The sequence below is a fragment of the Leptonotus elevatus genome, chromosome 12 (genome assembly GCF_054856555.1).
Source record: "Leptonotus elevatus isolate MCC_2025b chromosome 12, RoL_Lele_1.0, whole genome shotgun sequence".
Lineage (NCBI taxonomy): Eukaryota > Metazoa > Chordata > Actinopteri > Syngnathiformes > Syngnathidae > Leptonotus > Leptonotus elevatus.
The window spans coordinates 23,824,624-23,849,220 of record NC_141250.1 but is presented as its reverse complement, the minus strand read 5'-3'; the positions used below and the strand labels follow the sequence as shown (position 1 = coordinate 23,849,220).

At 51.2% G+C, this 24,597-nt stretch overlaps 2 protein-coding genes across 5 annotated transcripts in view; one reads left to right on the top strand and one right to left on the bottom strand.

Annotated features, from left to right (window-relative positions):
- Positions 1–32: 32 nt before the first annotated feature.
- Positions 33–12,219, bottom strand: LOC147165131 (zinc finger E-box-binding homeobox 2-like). Of its 4 annotated transcripts, none has more exons than XM_086090629.1 (7): positions 11,972–12,219; positions 8,900–8,968; positions 6,386–6,525; positions 5,340–5,445; positions 3,347–4,944; positions 2,734–2,908; positions 33–1,569 (listed from the first exon to the last, which is right to left on the bottom strand). In XM_086090629.1, the coding sequence occupies exons 1-7, from the start codon at positions 12,027–12,029 to the stop codon at positions 1,217–1,219; spliced, it is 2,499 nt and encodes an 832-aa protein (XP_085946755.1). In that variant the 5' UTR covers positions 12,030–12,219; the 3' UTR covers positions 33–1,216. The 4 variants fall into 4 exon arrangements, with proteins under 4 accessions (XP_085946755.1, XP_085946757.1, XP_085946756.1 ...); XM_086090631.1 differs by having other exon boundaries at positions 2,812–2,908; XM_086090630.1 differs by having other exon boundaries at positions 5,340–5,442.
- A 7,759-nt stretch (positions 12,220–19,978) lies between these two features.
- The window catches only part of ttn.1 (titin, tandem duplicate 1), a 147,736-nt gene continuing 143,117 nt past the window's right edge, over positions 19,979–24,597 (top strand). Inside the window, exons 1-5 of the mRNA XM_086091313.1 lie at positions 19,979–20,069; positions 20,514–20,717; positions 21,069–21,356; positions 22,088–22,182; positions 22,582–22,802. Of these exons, the coding sequence (XP_085947439.1) occupies positions 19,979–20,069; positions 20,514–20,717; positions 21,069–21,356; positions 22,088–22,182; positions 22,582–22,802 (899 nt within the window). The remainder of the gene's footprint in view (positions 20,070–20,513; positions 20,718–21,068; positions 21,357–22,087; positions 22,183–22,581; positions 22,803–24,597) is intronic.

The window sequence follows — 24,597 nt, the reverse complement described above, 5'->3', positions numbered from 1 at the left end:
AACACACACACACACCTTCAATTCAACACTCTAGTTTAATAACTACTGTAGCTTTCTTTCTTTTCTTTTTTTGTTTACAGTCACACACATTAGTTAGAGGAGCAATACATTTCGATAGCATTTCATTTCAATTAAATAAATACTAATGGAGTGGACTTCATTCAAACATGTCCGTCATTTGGCTTTCATTTTACAGCTCAAAAAACGTGCAGTCTCACACACAAAATTGGAGCTTCAATGATAACGGCCAATCAGCCAATCAGCTGGTCGGGAGCACTTGGGCTTTCATATTAGCATGTTAGCATGCCAAAAGCGCGCCTCTCTCATTGCAATTCCAAAAGGAGCACATGGAAGATTTCCTGAAAAAAACATGAGTGACCTGTCGTTCAATGCAGCCAAAATGAGCCCTAACTGCTCGTGATAGGATTAGCTTGATATCGAGTGGTCCGAGTTCACGAGTTTGCCCCGCAAGCGAAGGGAAGGTACGGGAGGGAGGGCGACTCACAAAAACTGGACTGGACTGTGAAGCACAAGAGGTGGGAGGGACGTGCTGGATCAAACAACTTTGTATTTTGTGGATCAATTAGTAGCTTTTGTCAGCAACAAAACAAATCCAGGAATCGATTTGAAATGAAAAACGTTCTTGCGCTTTTCCCAATCCGAGGCTGGACAGAAGTCGGACATGCCAGCGATCCAACGCGACTGGACGCTCGTCATCAGAAGACGTCGCAATTGTCGGACACATCACAAGGCGGACGAAGGAGCGGGAAAGAAGAGCGGGTGAAATGAGAAGCTCAAGAAACCGTTGCAGAAAATCCTGGAGATTGACGTCAGGACTGAGAGCGACACGAGCAAGCGGCCATATTGGCTTCGGTAGACAGACGACGCCACGTGACGACGTCGTGTTTGGCGGACGCGTTGAGTTGAGATCAAACAGCTGCAGGATGAACGGAACCACAATCCGCGCAAACTCAGCACCGGCCCGAGTCCAGTTGAGCTAAAAGGGCCGAGCTTAGCATCGCTTTGCTTAGCCTAGCTTCACTTAGCTTAGCTTTACTTTGTTGAGCTTGTCTTAGTTTTGTTTAGCTCGGACGTCAGCGGCGTTGAGCAGACCAACAGTCCACGACTCGAGTGTTCGGTCCAGCCGGGACTCCACATGAGAACCCCAAACCCCCCAAGTGCAAATGTTGTGAAATGAAAAACAGTCAGGTTGCGCTTAGCGGTGCGAACGGGGGTCTTGCTCGCCGGCGGGGTCCGTCCGGACCTCCTCCTCCTCCCCGAAACCATGCGCCGCCGTCAAGACGGGAGCGGAGTGGGAGAGTCCGACGGGGCGGTCCGGGTAGGCGGCGTCCGGCGGCGGGCGTTGGGCCCGCCTCTCCTGGGCCTCCCTCTTGCAGTAGGAGTAGCGATGGTTCATGTGCTGCGAGTACGAGCCCGAGTGCGAGAAGCGTTTGCCGCATTTGTCGCACTGGTAGGGTTTTTCTCCCGAGTGCAGACGCGAGTGCTCGATCAGGTGGTGCTTGTGCTTGAAGGCCTTCTGGCAGACGTGGCAGTTGTGGGGACGCTTGCCTGAGGACACACACGCGCACGCACACGCACACGCACACGCACGCTCAACAGGACTCTCTGAAGGAAGATTGACACACACGGCGCCTTCAAGACACCTTCACACAAAAAGCAAGCAAAGAACTACAATTGAAAAAAAATTTTTTTCCCAAAAACGAGAGTGCTTTCCAAAAACAAAGTCAAACGACATTTTACTTTTATCAAACAAACTCTAATTACAGCAAAAATGTCCTTTGGTTTTGTCTGTCCGTTCATTTCATAAATGAGCTTTTCAATTTGCGGAATGCTGACAAAGGAAGAGCCAACAGTCACCTGGGAATCCGAGTTGACTTCCTTTATTACAATGACTTTTTTGGGGGGGGGCACTCAACAAATATTAGGTACTGTGTATTAAAAAAAACGTATGAAAAATAACTAAAACGGATGAAAAGTCAACTTAAATGAAGCATTTTCAAAGACGTCAAATGAACAAAAGCGTTTGAATTGCCAGTTGCACACATCGGAATAACGGCAGCTTCAAGTTTGCTTGGCGTTAACGCAATGACTCCCACACGTGACTTTTCAAACGGACTCTTACATCTATGTGACTCGAAAACAGGCTTTGTTTATCAATGAGTCTTTCTTCTTACATATGGCTCTTCTTTCAAACGTGACTCATGTTTGACTCTTTGAAATGACACGCGACTCTTTGCAACATCATTCGGATACGTGCATCTGTTAACACGCGACCCAAGATTCTTCCAAATGTGACTCATAAATGACTCCACTCTTTTAAATCCATCTGTTTGAACCATGACTCTTATATGACTCTTAAGCCTGACTCTTTGAAGCCTGACTCTTCAATGGGACACTTCTACCTATGTGATACGTATCACTTCTTATCCATGGCTCATGTGACTCATGTTGGCTTATACACGACTACAAAACACGACTCAACTTGACTCTTTCCAACATCGTTCTTATTCATGCATCCGTTAACCACGTGGCGCTTTTAAACAAGATTCTTTTAAAAGTGACTCATAAATGACTCGACTCTTTTAAATGCGTCTGTTTGAACCATGACTCTTATGTGACTCTTTGAAGTCTGATCACTGAAGGTGACTTTTCATCTGAATCTGAACACGGTTGTTTTTGTGTCATGAAAGATGATAAAAATGTGGAATGTACCTGTGTGCTCATATTTGTGTCTTAGGAGGGAACTGGTCTTCTGGAATGTTTTGTGGCACAAGTCGCAGGCGTACGTACCACTCGCAGTGCCACTCGCAGTCGTCACTTTTGACTGGCTTTCTGTCAGCTGCTCCGCACCTGACAGGTAATCCGGAGACCCGTCCAACAGCGACCTCTAACACGCACACGCACACACACACACACACACACACACACACACACACACACACACACACACAGAATGATAATCCCACACCTGTTTACTCGGAGACACCTTCTGGAGCCCCTTGCCCCCATGTCCCCCACCCGCTATGATCCCAAGTCTGGACAGAGCTTAGGTCTGCAGACCTGCGTAAAAAGCACCGTCCTAATACAGCCAAGCCCGCCAAGCCCCCCCCCCCCCCCCCGTACCTCCCACCGCCCCATCCTGCAGCGCACACTCTTCACTCTTCGACATGCGCAAGCAAGCACTATTAGCCAAATACAAGCATCATTCCAAAAAGAAGAAAAGGCAACGCAAACAAAAAAACTGCTTTCCCAAATTCACACCCACGCGCACCCACACACAATCTCTCCCATGAGTCAAGGTACCACAATAATTTCAAAACCGCACCTGGGAGGTTGCTTGCCACGTTTTTTTCCTGGCGTGCGGAATGTCGGCAAAGATGGCTGCCCCGCTAGCGTAAGTGTACGCCATTTGGGATATGAAGTTCATCGTGTCCAGGACTGGGTACTGGGGGGGGGACATGAACGTCGGCGGAGAGAAGGTCCCGTGCGGAGGGAGGGACTGGTAGAATGGACTGGTCCCAAACGTGGCACTGTTGTCCATCTGATGGCAGTTTTTGCCACCCTCAGAGGCAAGGAACGCTTTCTTGGCGTCAAGCAGGTCTACGGATCCTGAAGTCTGTCCTTGGACGCCTTGGGGTCCTCTCGGTTCCAGTTTGAGACCGTTGGAGCTGCTTTTCATGGTGAATCGGTGTGCCAGGTGTTTGGGCACAGAAAGATCGAGCGGAGTTTCGGCGTGATGGTCCTCCCAGACCAGACTGTTTGGCGTGTAGGAGGTACTCTGCGATTGTTTGGAGGACGAGGATGATAAGTTGAGCGGTGACCGACTATTGTGGTCCAAAGGGTCGGGTGTTCTATCCCCTGGACTCTTTGTTGTCAACTGTCCCAGGAAGGCATCACCGTTTGACAGCTTTGGCGAGCGTCTCAAGATCTGGTGCAGTTCTGATCCGCCACACTCAGGAGGACTGGGAATCCGCTGAGTGAACCAGTCCCGAACAAACTCTTGCGGAAGCCCCACAGCCAACGAAATCTTGATCAGTTCCTCCGAGTCGGGCTCCGTATCCATGGCCCAGTTCGTCTGCATGACTGACAAGCGATCCTTGCGAGGGGTTGTGGGGCTGGCGCAAGGTTCCTTAGTGGACGCGGGCCGTTCCGAGGACTCCAAACCTGGAATGATCCTGGCAGGATGTAGAACTGGGATGTCTTTGTTCATCTTGCACAGGTAGCGCTCGTGTTGGTGTAGCGGAACGGGTCCTGGGAAAGTCTCCTTGCAGAACCGACAAGGTAAGATTGAGCAGGATTCCTCTTTGGACAGGTTTGTCTGTTTCGTCTTGTGTTGTATGTTTTGGTCCGACTCACCCTTTCCCTGGTTGACCAACTCCAGGGTGTCGTCCACGAAGCTCCGAGTGGGGCTGCCGCGTAGATTCTTCTCCTCCATCTGGGCCCCGAGCGCCTTCACGTAAGCTCTGAGTTTCAAAACCTCCCCTGGGTTGCTGTCCATCTTTTGTCTCTCCTGGGTCCTCGATAGAAGGAAGTCTATGTCCAATTGTCCCAGCTGGCTGTTGGAAAGGAACCCGTTTGCGTAAAGCCCGGCTACGTTTGGTCCGCCAGGTCTCCCAAAGCTACGCTGAGAGGTCATCATCAGCCCGTAATCCAGGCCGGAGTCCGTTGTCTCATATTGGACGTCGAGACGGTTTTGCCGGCGCGCTCTGCCGTTTTCCAGCTTGTGGCGGAGCCGGGCCAGGGCGGGGGCCATGCAAGGGGCACCGGATGACGACGTGGAGCAGTTGGCGGCAGACCCGACCCTTTGCGGGCGTCGGTGGAGACCCGTCGGCCCGACGCACTTCCTGCTGCTGATGTGGGAACTGTACGAGCCCGAGTGGGAGAAGCGCTTCTCGCAGTTGGAGCACTCGTACGGTTTTTCACCTGGAAGTCGGCCACAAAACAAGACAAGGGGAAAAGAAGAACCCATTAGCGAATGTCCTCCAAGCGGCCGCACAGGCCTCTTCAACTTTTCGTACGCTACATGACCTCTTGACCTTTCAAACGGGTCCTCCCTACGTCGACGACACTTGCTGCCCTTTCAACTCCAAGTTTAGCTTCTCCACCCTTTGAATTTCACTTCCTGTTCTCCCAACGACCAATTTGCTACCTTTCGTACGATGCCTCCCGCCCCCCCTTGGAAGTGCGCGTTCTGTCTTTTCAATGAAGATCCATGCGCTACTTTTGAAAGCGCCGCCGCCGCCGCCGCCGCCGCCGACCTTTTGCACGGCGCGACCCCTCCCGGCTTTCCAAGTGACAAGAAGGCCCGCCCCACCTACCGCTGTGGATGCGCAGGTGCTCCTTCAGGTGATGTTTGTACTTGAAGGCTTTTCCACACTGGCCGCACTTGAACTTTCGGTGGGCGACGCCCTCGTCCGGCAGCTGCTGACGCACGGCGACAAGAAGTGCAAAAGCGTAACAAAAGAGGAAGAAGCTGAAGTCAAACAATTGCAACTAAAAGTGAGTCCGACTGCAAGGCAAGGAAGGGCTAGGCTAACGCGAAACCCTTGCCCTCGGCGTTTCCTTGCCCGTTTGGGGGGCAAGGGGGGTCAGATCAGGTGATTTTTGTCAAAAGGGTCTTTGGAAACTTTTCAACCTCAACATCAACTTGACTTGAAAGAAATTGAATTCCAAATAAACATATAAATAAAAGAAGCAGAAATAAAAGTGTTAAAGTTAAGTGTCTGAATGAAGTCGACGTCGCAAAGGAAACTTTTGCTGCCGTTTGTGGATTTGGATTCCTTTTAAGCGCAGTCGGCCATCTGCGCGTCCTTTAAGCTTCACGGCCGCGCGTGTGCGTGCGTGCGTGCGTTTTGGCTGATGTGATGTTTTTGTCATGACGGGGAATGAAATGTGCGTTGCCGGCGTCGGGACGTGTCATCGTAACGTCCACCCGAGTAGCGATCGTAGTTGACGGCGCAGTCGTCGGACTGCGTGCGCGCGTGTCGTCAAAGCACTTCTTTTACAAGTCGTAGCGCGAGCGGCGGCGCAACAAGTACGACTAATACCAGAAGTAGTTGTATTGACGTTAGCAATAGTATTGTCGCGGTGGAAGTAGCATTAATATAATAATAATAATAATAATAGGAAGAGCAATTATTATTATTATTATTATAGGAGTGATGATAATAGCTGTATTAATAGTAGCACAAAAATAATTGCAGGGATATTAGTCGTGGGAACGTTGCAAGTCGCAGTACTAGAAATAATAGTACTCGTAGTAATTGCTGTCGCAGGAGTAATATTACTTGTAGCAGTATTGCTAATATTACTAGCATCAATAATTGTAGCGGTCTTCGTGGCGCTCCGGTTCGTTTCTACTGACCTGCTCTCTGATTGGCTTCTGCGCGGTCACGTGACTTTGGACCTCCGCCTCCGGGCCCAAAGGCGCCGCCCCCTCGTCCGGGTCTTCCGGGTAGATGACGGCCGTGTCGCTGCGCCAAAGGTACTCGCTCGCCGATGACCCTTAAAAGCAGCACAAAACTTTCACACACCAAAAAACGACGTCGGCTGCGAGGGTCCAAACGTCCAAACTGTCCCCCCCTCGTTGACTGTGCCTGCCTCCCGTCTTCATCTGATGACCTTTTTGTGGCCGATGCCAAGTGGATGAGCAACCAGTTTCAGGCCTTTTGGCAGACGCTGGCGAGATGCGGGCGTGTCTCGTCTCGGCCCTTCCTTTCTGGGCAAGTTTGAAAATATCAGCAAGGACGACTTCTTCTTATGCTTTTCAGTCGCTCCTCACAAAAATGGCAAGCAAATGTCTGTGTTGTCAAATTGTGTCATGTGACAGCCGTCATTCGCATTAGCGGCGAGCGGCGAGCAGACGCTTCCGCGTCCTAACAATTTGGATCGGAATTGTCACTTTCCTTCAGTCGTGCAATTTTGATGATGTCCGGAATGGCCGCGCGTGGATGACGAACCCGAATGCGGGGAAACGCGGCAGCGAGGCGGGAAACTGTGAGGAACTTTATGCAAACGTACAGAGGCAGGTGAGTAGACAAGGACTGGACTGGTCGCCGTGACTGGACGGGACGGGAGTAGACTGGTCGCCGTGACTGGACGGGACAGGAGTGGACTGGTCGCCGTGACTGGACGGGACGGGAGTAGACTGGTCGCCGTGACTGGACGGGACGGGAGTGGACTGGTCGCCGTGACTGGACGGGACGGGAGTAGACTGGTCGCCGTGACTGGACGGGACGGGAGTAGACTGGTCGCCGTGACTGGACGGGACGGGAGTAGACTGGTCGCCGTGACTGGACAGGACGGGAGTAGACTGGTCGCCGTGACTGGACTGGACGGGAGTAGACTGGTCGCCGTGACTGGACTGGACGAGAGTAGACTGGTCGCCGTGACTGGACTGGACGAGAGTAGACTGGTCGCCGTGACTGGACGGGACGGGAGTAGACTGGTCGCCGTGACTGGACGGGACGGGAGTAGACTGGTCGCCGTGACTGGACTGGACGAGAGTAGACTGGTCGCCGTGACTGGACGGGACGAGAGTAGACTGGTCGCCGTGACTGGACTAGCAGAACGTGGGCAACTTGGCTAAACGAAGATGACTGAACTGTGACGCGGACGACTTGACTTCGACAAGGACTTAAGTTTGACGAGAGAAAAGGCCCAATTTCCACACATGACCTGGACATTGCGACTGGCATAACACAACAGACTAAATACACCAACACGAATGAGACACACCTGTGGAAACAAGTGGCTGAGGGCACTGATTGGCTACACAAACATTGGACATAACGAGAAAAGGGGAACGACAAGAAAGACAAAACGAAACACAACAAAGAACATTACCACCCAAACTCGAACAAAAAGCCAAACCCAAAGAACCGAAACGTGGCTTCCCAGGCTTTTTTTTTTTTAAATGAACACAAGCAATACATTGATCATATCCGATTACAATATCCGATTGATCGTACATAAATCTGTGTGTCTTCAAGGTTCGCTAAGTCTAAAATAAAGACAAAAGAAGCATGAAGTCATCTATGAGATGAGATCTCATACGACGAGATCTCGCGGGATTTGAATGCCATGAGATTTCTTCTTCTATTTCCTTAAAAAACAAACATTTTTAGGGGTTTGCGCTTATTTCGCGGAAAACCGTCACAGAGACGCTTGATGCTGACGCGCGTTGAGAAGGTCAACTGGAATTCGACGTCTTGTCACGCTCCTATTTTGAAGTTGTTCCCGGCAGCATATCGGCATAATGACAACGCGACTGGTCGCCGAGATCAGTAACGCAACGTCGTCTTGAAATCAACTTTAAGCGATAATTAAGGACGCCCAAAAATTGGACTTGATTGTGCTGACGTTCGATTACACGCCACCCGATGCCAGCATTTCATGGCAGCTCCAGCGGCGCTAATGCTAATGTGGCTAGCGTCGCTAATGCTAATGCGAGCAAGCGGCATTTGATGGCTTTCGAAAGGCCTAAATGAGTGCGCGCGCTTTGATGCTGATCACTTTCCAACAAAGCGGCCCGTTTAGCCGGCAAAATGGCGACCGTGGTTGTGACGTCACCCAAAATCCATTTGGAGGGTGTCTGCTAAGCACACTTGAAACGTAAGTTAAAAAAAGAAAGTTGATGATCTAAAAATGTATTTTTGACATTTGATGCAAATATTTTGTGCAGGATGTCCGACGAGCAGCCTATCGTTAAAAGTATTGCGAAAAGATGTCGCCTGCGTTTGAAATGTCGTCTCGACATTGACATTTTTTGGGGACGTCAGATGCGAGAGCGGCCAAAAGTGCTGCAGTCCGGGGTTCGGTTCTTGCCACCACAAATGTTGAGGTGCTGGCGGAGGCGCGCGTTGCCGTGGCGACTCACCAAGCGTCTCGTCCTCTTCACTTTGTCCTTGTTGCCGTTGCCGTGCCGTCGTGATGGCGTCATCCCACACTGCGGGAGGGAGGGGCTTATTTACAATACATCATCACATCACTGCACTCTGTGCGTGTGCGCGTGCGTGTGTGCGTGCGTGCGCGCGCGCTCGTAGCCAGGTTCCGGGAAGGTTTGCAGAAGTGAAAGTGCTGACGCAGGAAGTGTGAAAAAGTTGAAGTCATCGTGTTCCTGTCAGGCGACCAATTTTGACATCCAATCATGATCACACAACGAGCGGATGCTCGGCAATACTCAACTCTTGAATAGCCACCGATACTGACACCGAATACCGACAGTACAGGTTCAAACAATGAGCGATCATTTCGAGGAAAGCGCGACGCATCCCAAAATGGCATTTTCCCTTCAAATGTTCTATTCTTCTCCTTTCAAATTTCTACGTCCTGATCCCAAAACGGCCACTAGATGGCGGCAAATCAGCCACCATCGGCCGCACCGATACCATCAATAAATAATCGACGGACTGAAAATGTCTGCCTGGAAGCTGCGCCGCCGGAAGCAAGCTTGCGCCGCCACCGACCATGTGACAGCCATTCGTTGCGCTCCCGAGAGCTACGTCCACATCATCTCATTGACCTGTGGATGGAGGGAGGAGGCGGAGCCAACATGCAAATTGGAATAAAGAAAAACGGCCACCAGGCGCATCAACTTGGGCGACGTCAGCCAATCGCAGCGCAGCAGCAAGTCGGAGCGGGCCGCGTGTGATTGATTGACCTCCTTCCGCCCGCCCGCCTGTCACATGCTAACACCGTTAGCATCATCGTTAGCATCATCGCCGCCTTCACGTGCAACACTCACACAAATAGTTCAAGTCTAAGTTAAGATTGATGTCATTTTTGGACATACCAAATTCCCATACATTTGTTTTAGATCATTTTAACACCAACCGACCAAATAAACCTTGTCTGATGCAAACTGTTTATTTGAAATGCAAATTCCTCAAGTTTAGGCATTTAATATTCATGAAGTAGAATCACATGTGACGTTTTTTGGGATGTCTGCATTCAGTTTCATCCCAAAAACATAAAAATAAAAAGAAAGTAAAAAATGGACATTAACCTGATTATTATGCATTCAAACAATATACTTTTTGTATTTTCAATAAATACTCTCATTATTATTAATTTAGAGTAATTATACTTTATTCATACTAAATACATGGATGATGAAATAAATAGGTTTTATTAGACTATAACGTATGTGTAACATATAAGGTTTATTTGGTTAAAATGATCTATAAAAAAAAAATTCTCATGTAAAAAAATGACATACATCTTAAGTTAAACATTTTCTGTGAGTGTCACATGACAAAATTGCACCGAAACACAAACCGGGCTGAGGCAACACGCGTCATTGTTTGATTGACAGCTTGTCATTCCTCCATCGTGGGCAGCGGAGGGGAGGGGCGATACATCACGCATGGGTGCGCGGGGGGGGGGGGGCAATCTGGTAGGGGGGGGGATGGGGGTCAATCGGGGGGGGGGGGGCGGTCTGTTGGCAAAGAGGACACGTTTGAGAGAACGCACACACATTTGACGTGCTCAAGAACTGCAGACTGCAAGTCTTGACGAGGACTTGAGACTCGGACTTTTAATTGGGACCCTTGCGTGCACTTTGGACTGGTCTGCTGACTCGGACTACTAACAAGGACGCCGGACGAGTTAGGGCGGTTAATGATGACACCTTCATCCAGCCATCAGCTATTGATTGGCGTGTGTGTGCGCGCGCGCGTGACCTTGCCGGGGGAGCTCAGCCAATCAAAGCCATTTGTATGAGTGCAAAAAGGGGCGGGGCCATTGCCGCTGCGTACAAGACTTGAGCTGCCGTTGTCAGAGCGCACGCGATGTTTCGGGAGCGAACGTTCCAAATGTTGCAAATCAGAATTGCCATGTAAGATGACATCACGTGGTCACATGACGCCAGAAGCCACGCCCCCATTTGCTCCCTTCCACTCGATTGTTTCCCATTTGAGGCCTACACGAGTTGTGACTTGACGCTTGCGGTGGACGACGAGGCGCTCGGAAAGTTTTGCCGTCATTTGGCCTGCGACACCCAAAAAGCGAAACTTGCCTGACTTTGCTTTTTGTTTGCAATTCGGACCCAAGCGGAAAAGGCCGCTCCTCTCGTCCTCGCTGGCGACTGGACCAATAATCGGTGCCGAAATTTGTCATGGCCAACGCTTGCCAACAATTTGGCCTTTTCCTCAGGATTTGTAAGATGCTTACAGATGCATTTTCAACATGTTGGGACAATTTGATCGCTGTGTGGCTGCGAACATCTTTTGCAACCTTTTACAACAAAAAGCCCAAATGAGCTGCGTTCGCTTTTGTTGTTCAGTCCGATACGAGGAACGTTCCATTGAAGTATTTCTTTCCATTTACACTTGACTTGAGAAGGGAAAAAACGCTGGGAACTCCCGACACTTTTTATGAGTAAAAAAAACATCATGATAAAAATGATGTTGACATTTTGGAAAACTTTATTTACAGTCGGAATCTTTAGGGAGCGTTTTTATTGTCTTGAATTTAACTGTTGATCCCGGAAGCTCCATGCATGCAATTTTGGGTTGTTTTTTATTCTTGACTTGTTTCAAATGAAAAGTGTTGAACATTTGAAAAGTTGCTTTAGCAAACTCAATTCATACAAAGTTGGTTTTTAAAAACAAATATTGGCTAATAATCGGTATCGGCCCTGAAAACCCACAACAACAACAACAACAACATTTCAGTCTATCACTAGTCCTCACTTGCACTCGTCGGACATCCAGCACTTAATAAAACTCCACACAAGTCATACTCGCGCGCGCACGCACGCACGCACACACACACACACACACACACACACACACACACGGTCATGCCAGGAAGTTGTTGTTGTTCAGTCGAATGGTTTGTGAAATATTTCAACTTTGTCAACTTTTCGCAGTTTGTATTTGAAGTGTGAAGATGAAGTGGATCGCGCGCATGCAGGTTTCCTTCGTGCGCGTGCGCGTGCATGTCTTACCGTCCTTCCTGCGCGGGTTGGCTTGTTTTCTCCTCTGGAAGCGCGCGCGCTCCTCCATGTCGGCTCCACACACGCGCGCGTGCACGCACTGGGCCGCGCACACCCGCCCGCCCGCCGCCGCCGACGTTACCGCCGGTACCGCCGGTACCGGAGCTCCGGCAGCTTTTGGTCCGCGCGCGTCCCGTCACGAGCGCACGCAAGCGTCACCTTCGCCTCTGTCCGGCGCGGAGCGCGCTCACACCCGCCCGCCCGCTTCCATGACGCCCGAACAATGAGGCCGGACCGCGGACGCCCCCCCGCACCCCCGCCCACCCACACACATCGCCACGCCCCCTGTCCCCCCTTCCCACAGCACAGCACCCGCGCGAGCAGAGGAGGAGGGGTCACGGTGGTCACTTTGAGGCTGTGACGTCACAGCTGATGCAGCAAGTTGACACGGCCGAGCTACCTGAGTGACGTCACAGCGCACGTGAATGCACCTGCTGGATGGGAGGTATTATTATTATTATTATTATTATTATTCCCCCCCAATGGGTAATTGGCAGGGCGCATGTAGACACACGAGCAGGTGCAGCCATTTTTTCCTCTCGTGGAGTTTCGAGGGAGGACCGAAGAAAACAATCCAATTTCATGACTTTATGGAGTTGCTTTCATTGTTGCACTTCCAGTAACAACAACAACAACAACAACAACAACAACAACAACAACAACAACAAAAGCCATCAAGTGTGCTTGCTGAACATGATTCATTCTGAGAAAACCCCAAACTTTTTGGGTTAACTCAAACTCCTGGCACAAAGATACTCACGTTGTCACGTCACAGGAAAGGGGCGTGGCCCGCCGTCAGCGACTTGAGTGACAGGCGTCGGCCGCGCGACGCTTCCTGCCCGCGCTCGGTCCGGACCAGATAGCGACCTGGCAGGAAGCGCACGTCCAACATGTCCAAAAACAAAACCAGACGTCCAGTTTGTAATCTGCAGGAGCAAAAATAGTCAAAAAGAAGGCGGAACATTTTGTTTGTTCTTAAATAGAGGGAAGATGTCGGATTGTTTCAAGAGGACTTTTCAATTTCCTCCAAAAAGACACATTGTCCTAAAAGACTGACACAAGACTGGCAAGAGAAGGAGACAAACTGGAAAATGGCGCACGCGCGCACGCACGCACGCACGCACGCCACTTGACTGTCAAGCACAGAAAGGAGCGATATTCCTTCTTTCTCCAAATGTGCAACTTTCTTAATTGTAAAAAAGATTCAAACAAACATTTCACTTCTGTAAGCAGATGTGAAATGCTTCTCGCGTGACCCGCATCAGGAGTGACTGCCCCCCTGGCGTGACACCCCCCCCCCTCATCCCCTCCTGTGTGTGTGTGTGTGTCTGGCCTTGGCACATCTGGCTGGAGTGCCTCGTGGTTTGCCGCTGAAGCGAGTCGACGCCGCGCCGCGTCGGTGGTGGCGAACGACGACGGTCTGCCGTTTTCATCCTCGTCGGTGACTGGTTCGAGCCAGGTTTGCAATTAGCGAGGTCGAGACCAACGCCTCCGGATCAGCGACTTCCACGTCAACAAATGACAACCCCCCCGTCCCCCCGGGGGTCTGACCATCTGTCCCGGACTTCCTGCTGGGAAAGTCGGCGGGGGGACGAGGCTGATGGGGCTGAGCGGCTAATCCAGATGAGCTCCTAAAGTGAGAGCAGGTTGCGGCGGGGGACCGCTCACGTCATCGCCACGGCAACGGCGGCCGCGTCCAGTCGGGCTCAACTCTGCAGCAATCCGCCCATTGATCGACAAATGGAGCAATCGCCACTTTGAGGGCGCAGCAAAAGTTTGCTAACCTTCTAATCGTCCCCGTGTTGGCAGTCAAATGCGTCTGACTTCCCCGCAGGCCTGCCGGCCGTCCTGTGTCGGCCGTCCTGTGTCGGCCGTCCTGTGTCGGCCGTCCTGTGTCGGCCGTCCTGTGCCGGCCGTCCTGTGCCGGCCGTCCTGTGTCGGCCGTCCTGTGCCGGCCGTCCTGTGCCGGCCGTCCTGTGCCGGCCGTCCTGTGTCGGCCGTCCTGTGCCGGCCGTCCTGTGCCGGCCGTCCTGTGTCGGCCGTCCTGTGCCGGCCGTCCTGTGTCGGCCTCCCGGCCTGTTCGCCAAGATGGCCTTAAGCGCACCTGCGCTGCTTTCTGCCCCCCAATTGTCATAACGTCCGCCACAGGTCGCGCCTTCGCTACGCCGCAACGGCCAGCGTGGCGCTCTGCCAATTTGATCAACAGGCGCACGCTCAGATCTCTCATTCCAGCATGCCCGTTAGTAAACCATCTGTAGCCTCACGCTAAACTCAAGCTAACACCAAACCCGTTCTTACGGCACACAAGTGCAAGGAATGCTCCTCCGACGGGTACGCTGTTTTGTCGGGACACCGGCACTTCTGCATGTGCCGTCCGGCAAGAAAATGCCTTGAAAGGAAGACAAGGTTGGAGAAGGTAGCAGTTGAAGCTCCCTCAAGTGAAGCGGCGCCAGCCGGCGAGCGATGCCAGCCAACGAGCGACGCGGCGCTGACGCCAAAAAGCTTCGCATGCCAACCGCTCGCTTCATTGCCGGCAGATTGAAGAAAAGGCCACCAGCCGGCCACTTTGTCAAACCGGCAGCGACGAAGCAAAGAGTCCACTTGGTGCGGGGGGGGGACCCCGCCGCGGTCGTCATGGGAACCCCAGCGTTGTCATCGCGCGGACCCGCTCTGACAGAGACGCCTCAATGGAAGCTTTGTGTTGGGAAGACGGCAGAGTCCGGATGCGCCAACCGGCAACCGGTAGACGTCCTGTCGGGCCGTCCCGCGGAGACGTTGGCCATCCGCCGTTGGAGACGAAATGTCCTTTCAACTCACGCAGAGCAACACGCAACACGCACACACAACAATCCAAATTTGGAGGCGGTGCAAATGAAAGCGAGGCCTTTAGGGGTCCGCACCGGCAACGTCTTGAGCAGGATCAGGTCTTGTATGGAATCTGTATGACTGGACCCTCGCGGCTGCAGTCAGACGGCAGCCATCTTACGTTGCCGTTTGACTGACAAGCGTCGGTGCTGGGAACTTTTCCGCTCGGGAGTCACGAGAAACTCGCGAGGGGTCAAGCGGACGCTTTGCATCAACCATTCACATGACATCATCTCAATATGGTCCAATGTGACCGGCAGACGTTAGCTGAACGTTTCCTATCCGGACGAGCTTCACTATCACGTGATTGCGGACGTGACATCGTGACAACACGATGCAGATCAATCTTTGCGTAGCATCTGGCGCTTGGAAGAGAAAATGAAAAGTGACTCGTACATGCAGCGCAACGCCGCAGAGAAATTCAAGTTGAGGTCAGCTGAGTGAGTGGCAACGTAAGATGGCCGCCAGTGGCAACGTAAGATGGCCGCCAGTGGCCTCACTTCTCCCAACATCGACAGTCCAGTCACGTAAGTCGGCGGTAGGATAGGAAAGCAAATCCGCTTTGGTTTTAGGCTTGGCTTTGGCTCCCTCTGGTGGCCATTTGTGCTCCTTACATTTGTTCCCAAGTCACGGCTGTACTTGGAACGTTCATTCCAAAGAGTTTGTGTTCTTCAGTCGGCTTTTCAGCAGAAAGAAAACCAAATATCAAATCTCCTGTTTTTCTTTTCCTTCGTTCCGACAACCTGCTTGAAGGGATGAAAGTCGGCGGGTAGGCGCGTCTGCAATCGCCGCACGACCGATCCCGATTGCTCCCTCCCTCCTCGAGGTTTGGAGGAGTTCTGGGGGGTTTGGATGAGGGGATGAACCTTTAAAGGCCTTTTTGCCTTCCCGCCGTTTTGCGTCTGTGGCCTCTCCCGGCTCAACTTTTTTTTTGTCTTTTTTTTTGTCTGTCGGCAGTTTGTCGAGCGGCCGACAGACAACCTTGAAGCCGCACACATGACGATGAAGAGGCCTGCCCGTGGGGTTCCATTGATTAACAGCCGCAGCCTCTGCTTCCTTTTGCTCTGTGACAACCCCCCCCCCCCCCCCTCGAACCCGAACCCGAACCGATGTTGAACACCGCTTTCTGTATCTCCACAACGTAAGTAACCAATTGATCGGCTTTATTATCTTGAGGTTGAATCGTGGCTTCCGTATCCCATGATGCCCTCTTGCACGTCAGCTCGGCCAATGAGAAGTCTTGGGGGCGGGGGCCACGGTGCGCCCCCTCCACTCCCGGTATAAGAAGGTGACGGCGAGTGCGGCCCCCCCTGAGCACTTTTCATTCCCAGCCTGCCTCGGCTGGAGGACTGCACGGGGGTGTAGTTTTGTCTTACGGGGGCGTCCTGCAAACCGTGAGGACAAATTCGGACCATCGGGAAGCTGCTCGGCTTCATCGGGGGGGGGCTCCGTCCCAACACCAGCAAGCGGCCTTTCACGTGAGTAACAAACGGACCCCCCCAGAACAATTGGGCAAAGTTTGGCTGATTTGCTGCTCAGGCGCCATGCCACTACTTTGACAAAAACCCAAAATAGCTCGGGTGAGGGAGGGGGCACTGGAGGGGGGGCGTCTCAGCTGGGGGCCCATGGCTTTTTAAGGGAATCGTCAGTGTGAGCCCCCCCCCCCTCCCCAATGCATATATGCAACACATGCTGCCTGTCAATCCAAATCTATTTTGAGCGCCACTCGGCCACCGACGACGCCTGTTTTGGCTTCTGCCTTCTCGTACCCAAAAATCAGCGGCTGACGTCGCGGCGAGTTGCAAGTCCGCTCAACGCAATCCGTCCGCCACGCAGTTGTGAACTCGCGACGACGCCCCGAGGTCCATTCGGGCCCCGTGATCGGACGGCAAGCGGTCCGGAGGAAAGTGATGTCATCCAAAATGTTGACTGACGTCTTGAATCGATTTGTTCAGGACGCGTTCAAAACGGGACATTTGCGTCATCGTCGTGACTTCAACAGCAAATAAAAAATTCACAAGGACGGATGAGACTTGATCGTGCCGCTAATCAATCGATCGACCACTTTTCATTGAATCATTTGTAACATAGCAACAGGAAGTGATGTCATCTTTTTGTTTGAAAATCTTCTTCCACATCTAGAATGGAAGATTGCATGCGTGTTGTGTGCGTGTTGTGCGTGTTGTGCGCGTGCGTGTGTTTTGTTTTGGGCTGGTTGCGGTTTGACAGCTCGGCGGCCTCCTTCAGCTGCCGCGGTCCGTCACCTCTGGCCTGCCCCCCCCCTTCTATTTATAGCATCCTGGTGTTGGGGGGCCGCCTGCGGACCGCTTCAGCTGTCGCGTTCGTCTGCCAGCCAACAACTTTGATGACGCGCTCAACACATTTTGTGAAAGTTGAGCAAAAAGTCCAATTTGCACTTGTGGGATCTCGCCTCATTCGTCACAACAAAAACCAGCACAACAATCACAACAATTGGTCGTTGCAGCAATCGTCGTCGTCGTCCCCCCAAAAATGTAAAAGACAACAACAGCAATCGTCCAAAAATAGTCAAAGTTGCAGCAGCGTTGCGCAAATGACTTTGGAAAGTCGTCAGTTCCCCAAAACCAAGCAAGGCAAGAACCCTCGTTCCACTTGACATTGATTGCACCGCAAAGGACAAGCCAGACCAATTCCAGACCCCCAGTCAAGGATTTGCTGGACTCCAACAAGCCAGACCAAATCTGACTAACAAAACAACTCAAAGGAAAATTGAAATTTGAAAAAGCCTTAAATGAACCAAAAGTGAGTGAAAGCGCGACTTCCCTTTGCAAGCGCAACTCAAACGCAATCGGTTTTGGTAAATGAATTCGACGTGAACTTTCAGGGTTCATCTGAAATGTTTTTATTCAAAACATTTGTACATTTTGTTCAAAAAAAAAAAAAAAAAAAAAGAACAAGAAATTTAAATATTGTTCATTTGTTAATAAATAATTTTTTTAAACACACAACCAAATACTACAAAAAACTAAAGTAAACTGAGGCCTTTTCAACAAAGCTGCTGAAAAAACAAAAGTGAAGTGAAAATCAGATGGAAGTGAGAAAGAAAAATGATTTGAGCGCTAATTTGCAGCGAGCGGCCAATTTGAAAAGTCTGCCGCAGCTTGACAGAAGTTTGTCGCTTTGTCCCAACAATATTCTGGATGTGGCGACGTTTTTTTGCCGGCTTTTCCGCGGGTGACGTTTCCGTAGCATCGGAACTTGCGTGCTGACAACGGGCGGGTCCAATTTCAAGTGCGCCCAAACAAATAAACAGCCGGCGCATTGGTCGTTTTGGACATTCAGCATTTGTTGTCATCGCCACAGAAAACAACAAAATGTTGATTGGAGCATCAACAGTCAACACTTTGGCCACTTTGGATTCCTTCTCTTTGGTTTTCAGCAGCGTTACGATTCATTTGAGCTTTAAAAAAAAAAAAATATATATATGAACCATTTGTGTGTGAGTGCCAGACTAAAAAGAAAAAAGACTTTAGTGTAATAAATAGTTCCCACGAACTCAGCCTGGGGGAGTGTCTAGCTTCCCACCATATTGTTATATTGTGTGGAATGTTGGACCGAAATATAAAACAACGCTTATAAAAAGGCAAAATTGAGGGAAATGAGCACGCAAAAGTCCAAGCGCAAAAGCTTACAAGCAAAGCAATGCTAGCTAGCGACAGTTGCGCTCATTCAAGTACGCTGTTTTGCAGACGATACCGATGACAACAGAAATGGCCTTTTTTCACTCGTTCCAAGTGGTTGTGCGACGCCGTTCGGGCGCGAGACCGGACAGAAACGGACGATGTCAACATGCGGAGTAAGAGAACAAACGTTCAAAGGAAAACGGATTGAAGCCGTGATGAAGTCACGTCAGCACTTTTTGAGTATTTCGTGGGTTCGTCTTTCTCCTGATCTGGCTCACCACAGTCTGCGACGGGTTCGAGCAAAAGCGCCTTCATGCGCTCGGCTCTTTGGAAGACGTGCACGTTCCGTCTGCTTTCTTAGCACAACAGCCAACGACCATTTTGGTTATGAAAAGGAACACTTGTTTGCTGAAATGCAAGCCCCAAAATATGGCGGACGTGGTGACGTCACGCGGGAATGACCGAGAATGGCCGAGGCAAGACGTCTTTGTGGGAACAACGGGGTCACCAAATGCGACTTTCAAAACAACAAAGTGCAGAGAGAAACGATAGCTTACAAGAAAAGTTGGATTTCAAAAAGAAAAAAAGTCAAGCTGAATTTGCAGAGCAAGCTCGTCGCTTTGCTTCTTGCGTGCTTGCAAGCGCAAACGCTCCAATCAAAAGGTTTCAAAGGTTAAGCAGGAAGTCAGTCAAGATCCAAGAATTGAAGAATTCTTCAGCTTCACCGACGTCAAACGCACCTTCGCTATTCAGGCAATGCCAGTTTTGCTTCTTTTGCTGCTTTGAATTTCTGTCGCCATGTGAGGCCATTTGGCGCACGGTGACCTTTGCCCCCGAACTCAGCTCACAGACTTGCAGTCAAAATGGACTCCAGCTTTGTCATCCCGCAGGACCCTCACCCAATAAACAGAGGATCCGCCCCAAATCACCATAACAAGCCAACAATATGCGAAGGAAGAAGGGAAAAAAGTATTCAAAAAGGAGGCTGGAGCAGTGGCGCCCCCTGCTGGCCAAAGACAAGAAAGAGCTGAACTGTCCGACAGGGACATGCAGTTCCATTCAGTGGACTTTCCTTGTTACAATAAATGACATGAAGAAAAATTCTTCCATAAATGATGCAAATGAGCACAAAAGCAAAGCAATGAGCTCCAAAGAAGGAGCCAAAAAGAGAGCAATGTTTGGCATGAGCAGTTAGGCCAAGTTGTTACCGCAGAAAAATAACATTTATTTCTAGAACTTCTGGGGAACTTAATGCCTGGAAATAAGCACTTCCAAAAACGGCTTTTTTTTGGGTGTAAAGAATGAAATACATGTTTTGAATTGAATCGAAGCCTGACGAGCCGAACCTGCAAAAGCGAAACGTGGTCCTGCTCCACATCCACAATTGTGTCTCTTGTGCTGACCCGCAGGCTGCCAAGCCAACAAGGACAAGATGTCCACACAAGCGCCGACGTTCACGCAGCCGCTGCAGAGCGCGGTGGCGCTCGAGGGTAGTGCCGCCTCCTTCCAGGCGCAAGTGAGCGGTAAGTGACCCGTCCCGAACGCCCGCTTCTCAAGCACCGCGTCCAAAACATTTGACATTAACAGGCCCGAGTCCTCGTGTACCAAAACGCTCCCCGATGGAGTCAAACACGTCTTCGTAGTTCATCAAACGCACGCTAAAAGTCACTTCAATGCTCGGCAAAAAAGTCCCCCGAAGGCGGCAGCTTTCGTAATTGCAAAGTCACATCATTTCAACAATTGGCCACAAGTGGACACAATGAAGGTCTTATCTGAAGTGCAAAAGATGTCGCAGTCAGATATATTTGAAGAGCTGAAGTTGGAAATGTACAAAACGGGAGAAAGCGACACAAACGGTCAGCAGCTTTCACCGCATTTCAACGTATTCAAGCAAAGCTGCAGGATCGATGCAAACACACGCTCCAAAGCAACTTTTCAAGTTACCGAGCTTCCCGTCTGGCTTCCAGGCACTCCGGTTCCCGAGGTGTCCTGGTTTCGCGACGGCCAGGTTCTGTCGGCCGCCGCGTTGCCCGGCGTTCAGATCTCGTTCAGCGACGGCCACGCTGTTCTGAGCATCGACGCCGTCAACGCCGCACACAGCGGGAGGTTTTCGGTCCGGGCCACCAACGGCGCCGGACAAGCCACCAGCACCGCCGAACTCCTCGTTACAGGTGAGAGACAGTCTACTAATTCCCCTTCAAGACCTCGTTTGCTGACCGAGTAAAGGCTACCTCGATATGCCTTTCAAGGCACCAGATAGTTCTTTTTACTGCTTGTTCCTTCAAGACCTCAGATAGTCTAAATCCTCAGACTGACTTGACTTGACACCCCCTTCAAGACTCTGGGTACTTTTTCCCCCTCATCTTCAAGACCTTAGGTAGCTTTTAAGTCCTCAGACTGACTCGACAGGCTCTTAAAAACTCCAGCTGGTGTTGAAGAACTCTTTGTTCCCTTCAAGGCCGGTACAGTTCCAATCAGGACTGAAGCGCAGTGTTTGAAATATGAATCTTGTCCCCGTGCAGCAGAGACATCGCCTCCCAGTTTCCTTCAGAGACTTCAGAGCTCGACGGTGCGGCAGGGGAGCCAGGTGAAACTCGGCATCCGAGTCACCGGCATCCCGCCACCCGCCGTCGCCTTCTACCGAGAGGGGGCCGAGATCCAGAGCTCGGTCGACTTCACCATCGTCCGGGACGGAGACGCCTACAGTCTGCTGATCGCCGAGGCCTTCCCGGAAGACTCGGGCACGTACTCGGTGATGGCCAGCAACAGCAGCGGCCGGGCCACGTCCAGCGCCGAGCTGCTGGTTCACGGTGAGCGTCTGCGATGTCGGTCTGTGATAACTTCCGCATTGCTTCAAAGCGGCAACAATTATTCTCCTCCAAAAATCGTTTGGGATGACGGCCTTTGGAGTGAAATTTCGCTGTCCTGTGAAAAATGTCCATTTTTTTTATAACGTTTTGGGAATGTCTGCATTCAGGTTCATCCCATAAATGTAAAAATGGCAAAAAATGACAAAAATGTGTTTTCACAGGACAACAACGATAACCTAATCTTTGGTAAACTTTCGTGCAATAGTCAAATTCTTCATTACAGTACAAGTTTTCAAACAGGAAGTGGCACCTGGTTGCAACAGAAAAACTGGAAGACTCACAGAAAGGCAAGCGACGGTGGTCATTGGAAAATGTTCACGGATCGTCTACTGTAAATTTTAATCATTCATCGCCTTGTCGTGTTCTGCAAAATGTCCTGAAACAGTTGGAACCAAGTTTAGGGAAGGTCACCTGTAAAGGTTAAAGGACATTTTAAATCCATCCTGAAATTTAGGAAGTCATGTAGAAGTGATGTCGCACGTCTGCTGAACTGTGAAATCTAGGCTATCATAATCTAGCTCACATGCGACCTATATGAGAACAAGCGCGATCGAAAAATTCAAAACGCGAAGACCTACTTAAACCACTTTGGTATTTTGATGCGCGGAACAGGAGCATTGGGGCTGCGTGGGGTTAACTTGAACACTTTTGACTGTTTTGTGAACATACAGGCGAGGAAGTCATCCCGGCCAAGAAAACCAAGACCCTGGTTTCCAGTTCACAGGTTTCTGGCTCACAGATGAGTCGGCAGAGCAGAGTGGAGCAGGTACAGAAACTCATTCATGTTTCCGTCTGGCCCGTGTGTCTTTTTGGTCTTTTTATTTTCAACCAGGTGTTGAAAAAAATAACAAATTCAATTTCAAGCCAGTCCAGAATCTGCTGGTTCCAAGCTGGTAAGACTTGGAGTCAGGAAGGGCATCTGTCCATAGAATGTAGGCCAAAATTTCATCTGACCAAATGGGGAAAAATTGGAAATACCAAATGGAAAAATGGGCTGCAAGACATAATCACATTTGAATGATTCACAAACCAATCAGTCGCAGTTTCATGTTTTGACTTTAAGAGTAAAGTGGAGTTGGAAAAAAGGAATTATGCACAGATTGAATTTAGCCGAGTCAGGTGATGGCATCTCTTTTCATTTTGCATAAATGTCGCTTCCCCCCAGATGATGGATGCCAGTTTCCAGAGCATGGCCACCATGGAGATGCAGGTGGAGGGCGCAGAGCTGACGGAGCTCCTGGCCCACAAAACCGTGCCCAGAGTGGCTCTTAAACCCGCAAGCTCGTCTCCCATCCCGCTTTCGGCAGTCGCCTGGGCGACGGTGGACCGGCAGCAGTCGTCCTCGCCTGTCAGACACGTCCAAGCGCCCACGTCCATGCTTGGCAGGTAGGGTTCAAAGATGACAGCTTTAGGGGCTTCAAGGCTTGGAGGGTTGACCACCTTAAATAATCCAAGAGCCATTTGGATCATCTCCCAAAGAAAAAGAATCCACAGCGAGCCACAAAACGTCTGGCGGAATCCCCCGTCAGCAAGAGTTTCAACGCCCACCTCCAGCACAACTTCTCCCTTGTACCGGGGGAGGCGGGGGACATTGAGTCCGAATGGGCCATGTTCCGCGCCTCCATTGTCGAGGCGGCCAATCGGAGCTGTGGCCGTAAAGTGGTCGGTGCCTGTCGCGGCGGAAATCCTCGAACCCGCTGGTGGACACCAGCGGTAAGGGATGCCGTCAAGCTGAAGAAGGAGTCCTATCAGGCCTTTTTGGCCTGTGGGACTCCGGAGGCGGCTGACGGATGCCGGCTGGCCAAGCGGAACGCAGCTTCGGCGGTTGCTCAGGCAAAAACTCGGGCATGGGAGGAGTTCGGTGAGGCCGTGGAAAACGACTTCCAGACGGCTTTTCGAGGAAATTCTGGTCCACCATCCGGCGTCTCAGGAGGGGAAAGCAGGGCACCATCAACACTGTGTATAGTGGAGATGGGGTGCTGCTGACCTCGACTCGGAACTTCGTGAGTCGGTGGGCAGAGGACTTCGAAGTCCTCCTCAATTCCACCGACACGTCTTCCTTTGAGGAAGCAGAGTCTGGGGACTCTAAGGTGGGCTCTCCTATTTCGGGGTTAGAAGTCACTGAGGTGGTTGGAAAGCTCCTCAGTGGCAGGGCCCCGGGGGTGGATGAGATCCGCCCGGAGTTCCTAAAGGCTCTGGATGTTGTGGGGCTGTCGTGGTTGACACGCCTCTACAACATCGCGTAGACATCGGGGACAGTGCCTCTGGATTGGCAGACCAGAGAGGTGGTTCCCCTTTTTAAGAAGGGGGAGCGGAGGGGTGTGTTCCAACTATAGAGGGATCACACTCCTCAGCCTCCCTGGTAAGGTCTATTCAGGGGTGCTGGAGAGGAGGGTCCGTCGGGAAGTTGAATCTCAGATTCAGGAGGAGCAGTGTGGTTTTCATCACGGTCGTGGAACAGTGGACCAGCTCTTCACCCTCTGCAGGGTCCTTGAGGGTGCGTGGGAGTTCGCCCAACAAATCTATGTGTTTTGTGGATTTGGAGAAGGCGTTAGACCGGGTCCCTCGGATAATCCGAGACCATGGTCCTCAGTCGGAAAAGGGTGGAGTGCTCTCTCCGGGTCGGGGATGAAATCCTTCCCCAAGTGGAGGAGTTCAAGTATCTTGGGGTCTTGTTCACGAGTGAGGGCAGGATGGAGCGGGAGATCGACAGGCGGATCGGTGCTGCGTCTGTAGTGATGCAGACTCTGTATCGGTCCGTTGTGGTGAAGAAGGAGCTGAGCCGAAAGGCAAAGCTCTCGATTTACCAATCTACGTTCCGAGCCTCACCTGTGGTCACGAGCTGCGGGTCGTGACCGAAAGAACAAGATCCCGGATACAAGCGGCCGAAATGAGTTTCCTCCGCAGGGTGTCTGGGCTCTCCCTTGGAGATAGGGTGAGAAGCTCTGTCATCCGTGAGGGACTCAGGGTCGAGCCGCTACTTCTCCTGAGAGGAGCCAGTTGAGGTGGCCTGGGCATCTAATGCCTCCTGGACGCCTCCCTAGAGAGGTGTTCCGGGCATGTCCCACTGGTGGGAGGCCCCGGGGACGACCCAGGACACGCTGGAGAGACTATGTCTCTCGGCTAGCCCGGGAACGCCTTGGGATCCGCCAGAGGAGCTGGTTGAAGTCTGGGCATCCCT

Excerpts from the sequence above, each read along its gene's own strand:
- LOC147165131 (XM_086090629.1), bottom strand. The coding sequence starts at position 12,029 with ATGGAGGAGCGCGCGCGCTTCCAGAGGAGAAAACAAGCCAACCCGCGC. Across the intron at positions 8,969-11,971 it reads CAACCCGCGCAGGAAGGACG|TGTGGGATGACGCCATCACG; the intron begins GTAAGACATGCA and ends TCCCTCCCGCAG. Across the intron at positions 4,945-5,339 it reads GCACCTGCGCATCCACAGCG|GTGAAAAACCGTACGAGTGC; the intron begins GTAGGTGGGGCG and ends GCCGACTTCCAG.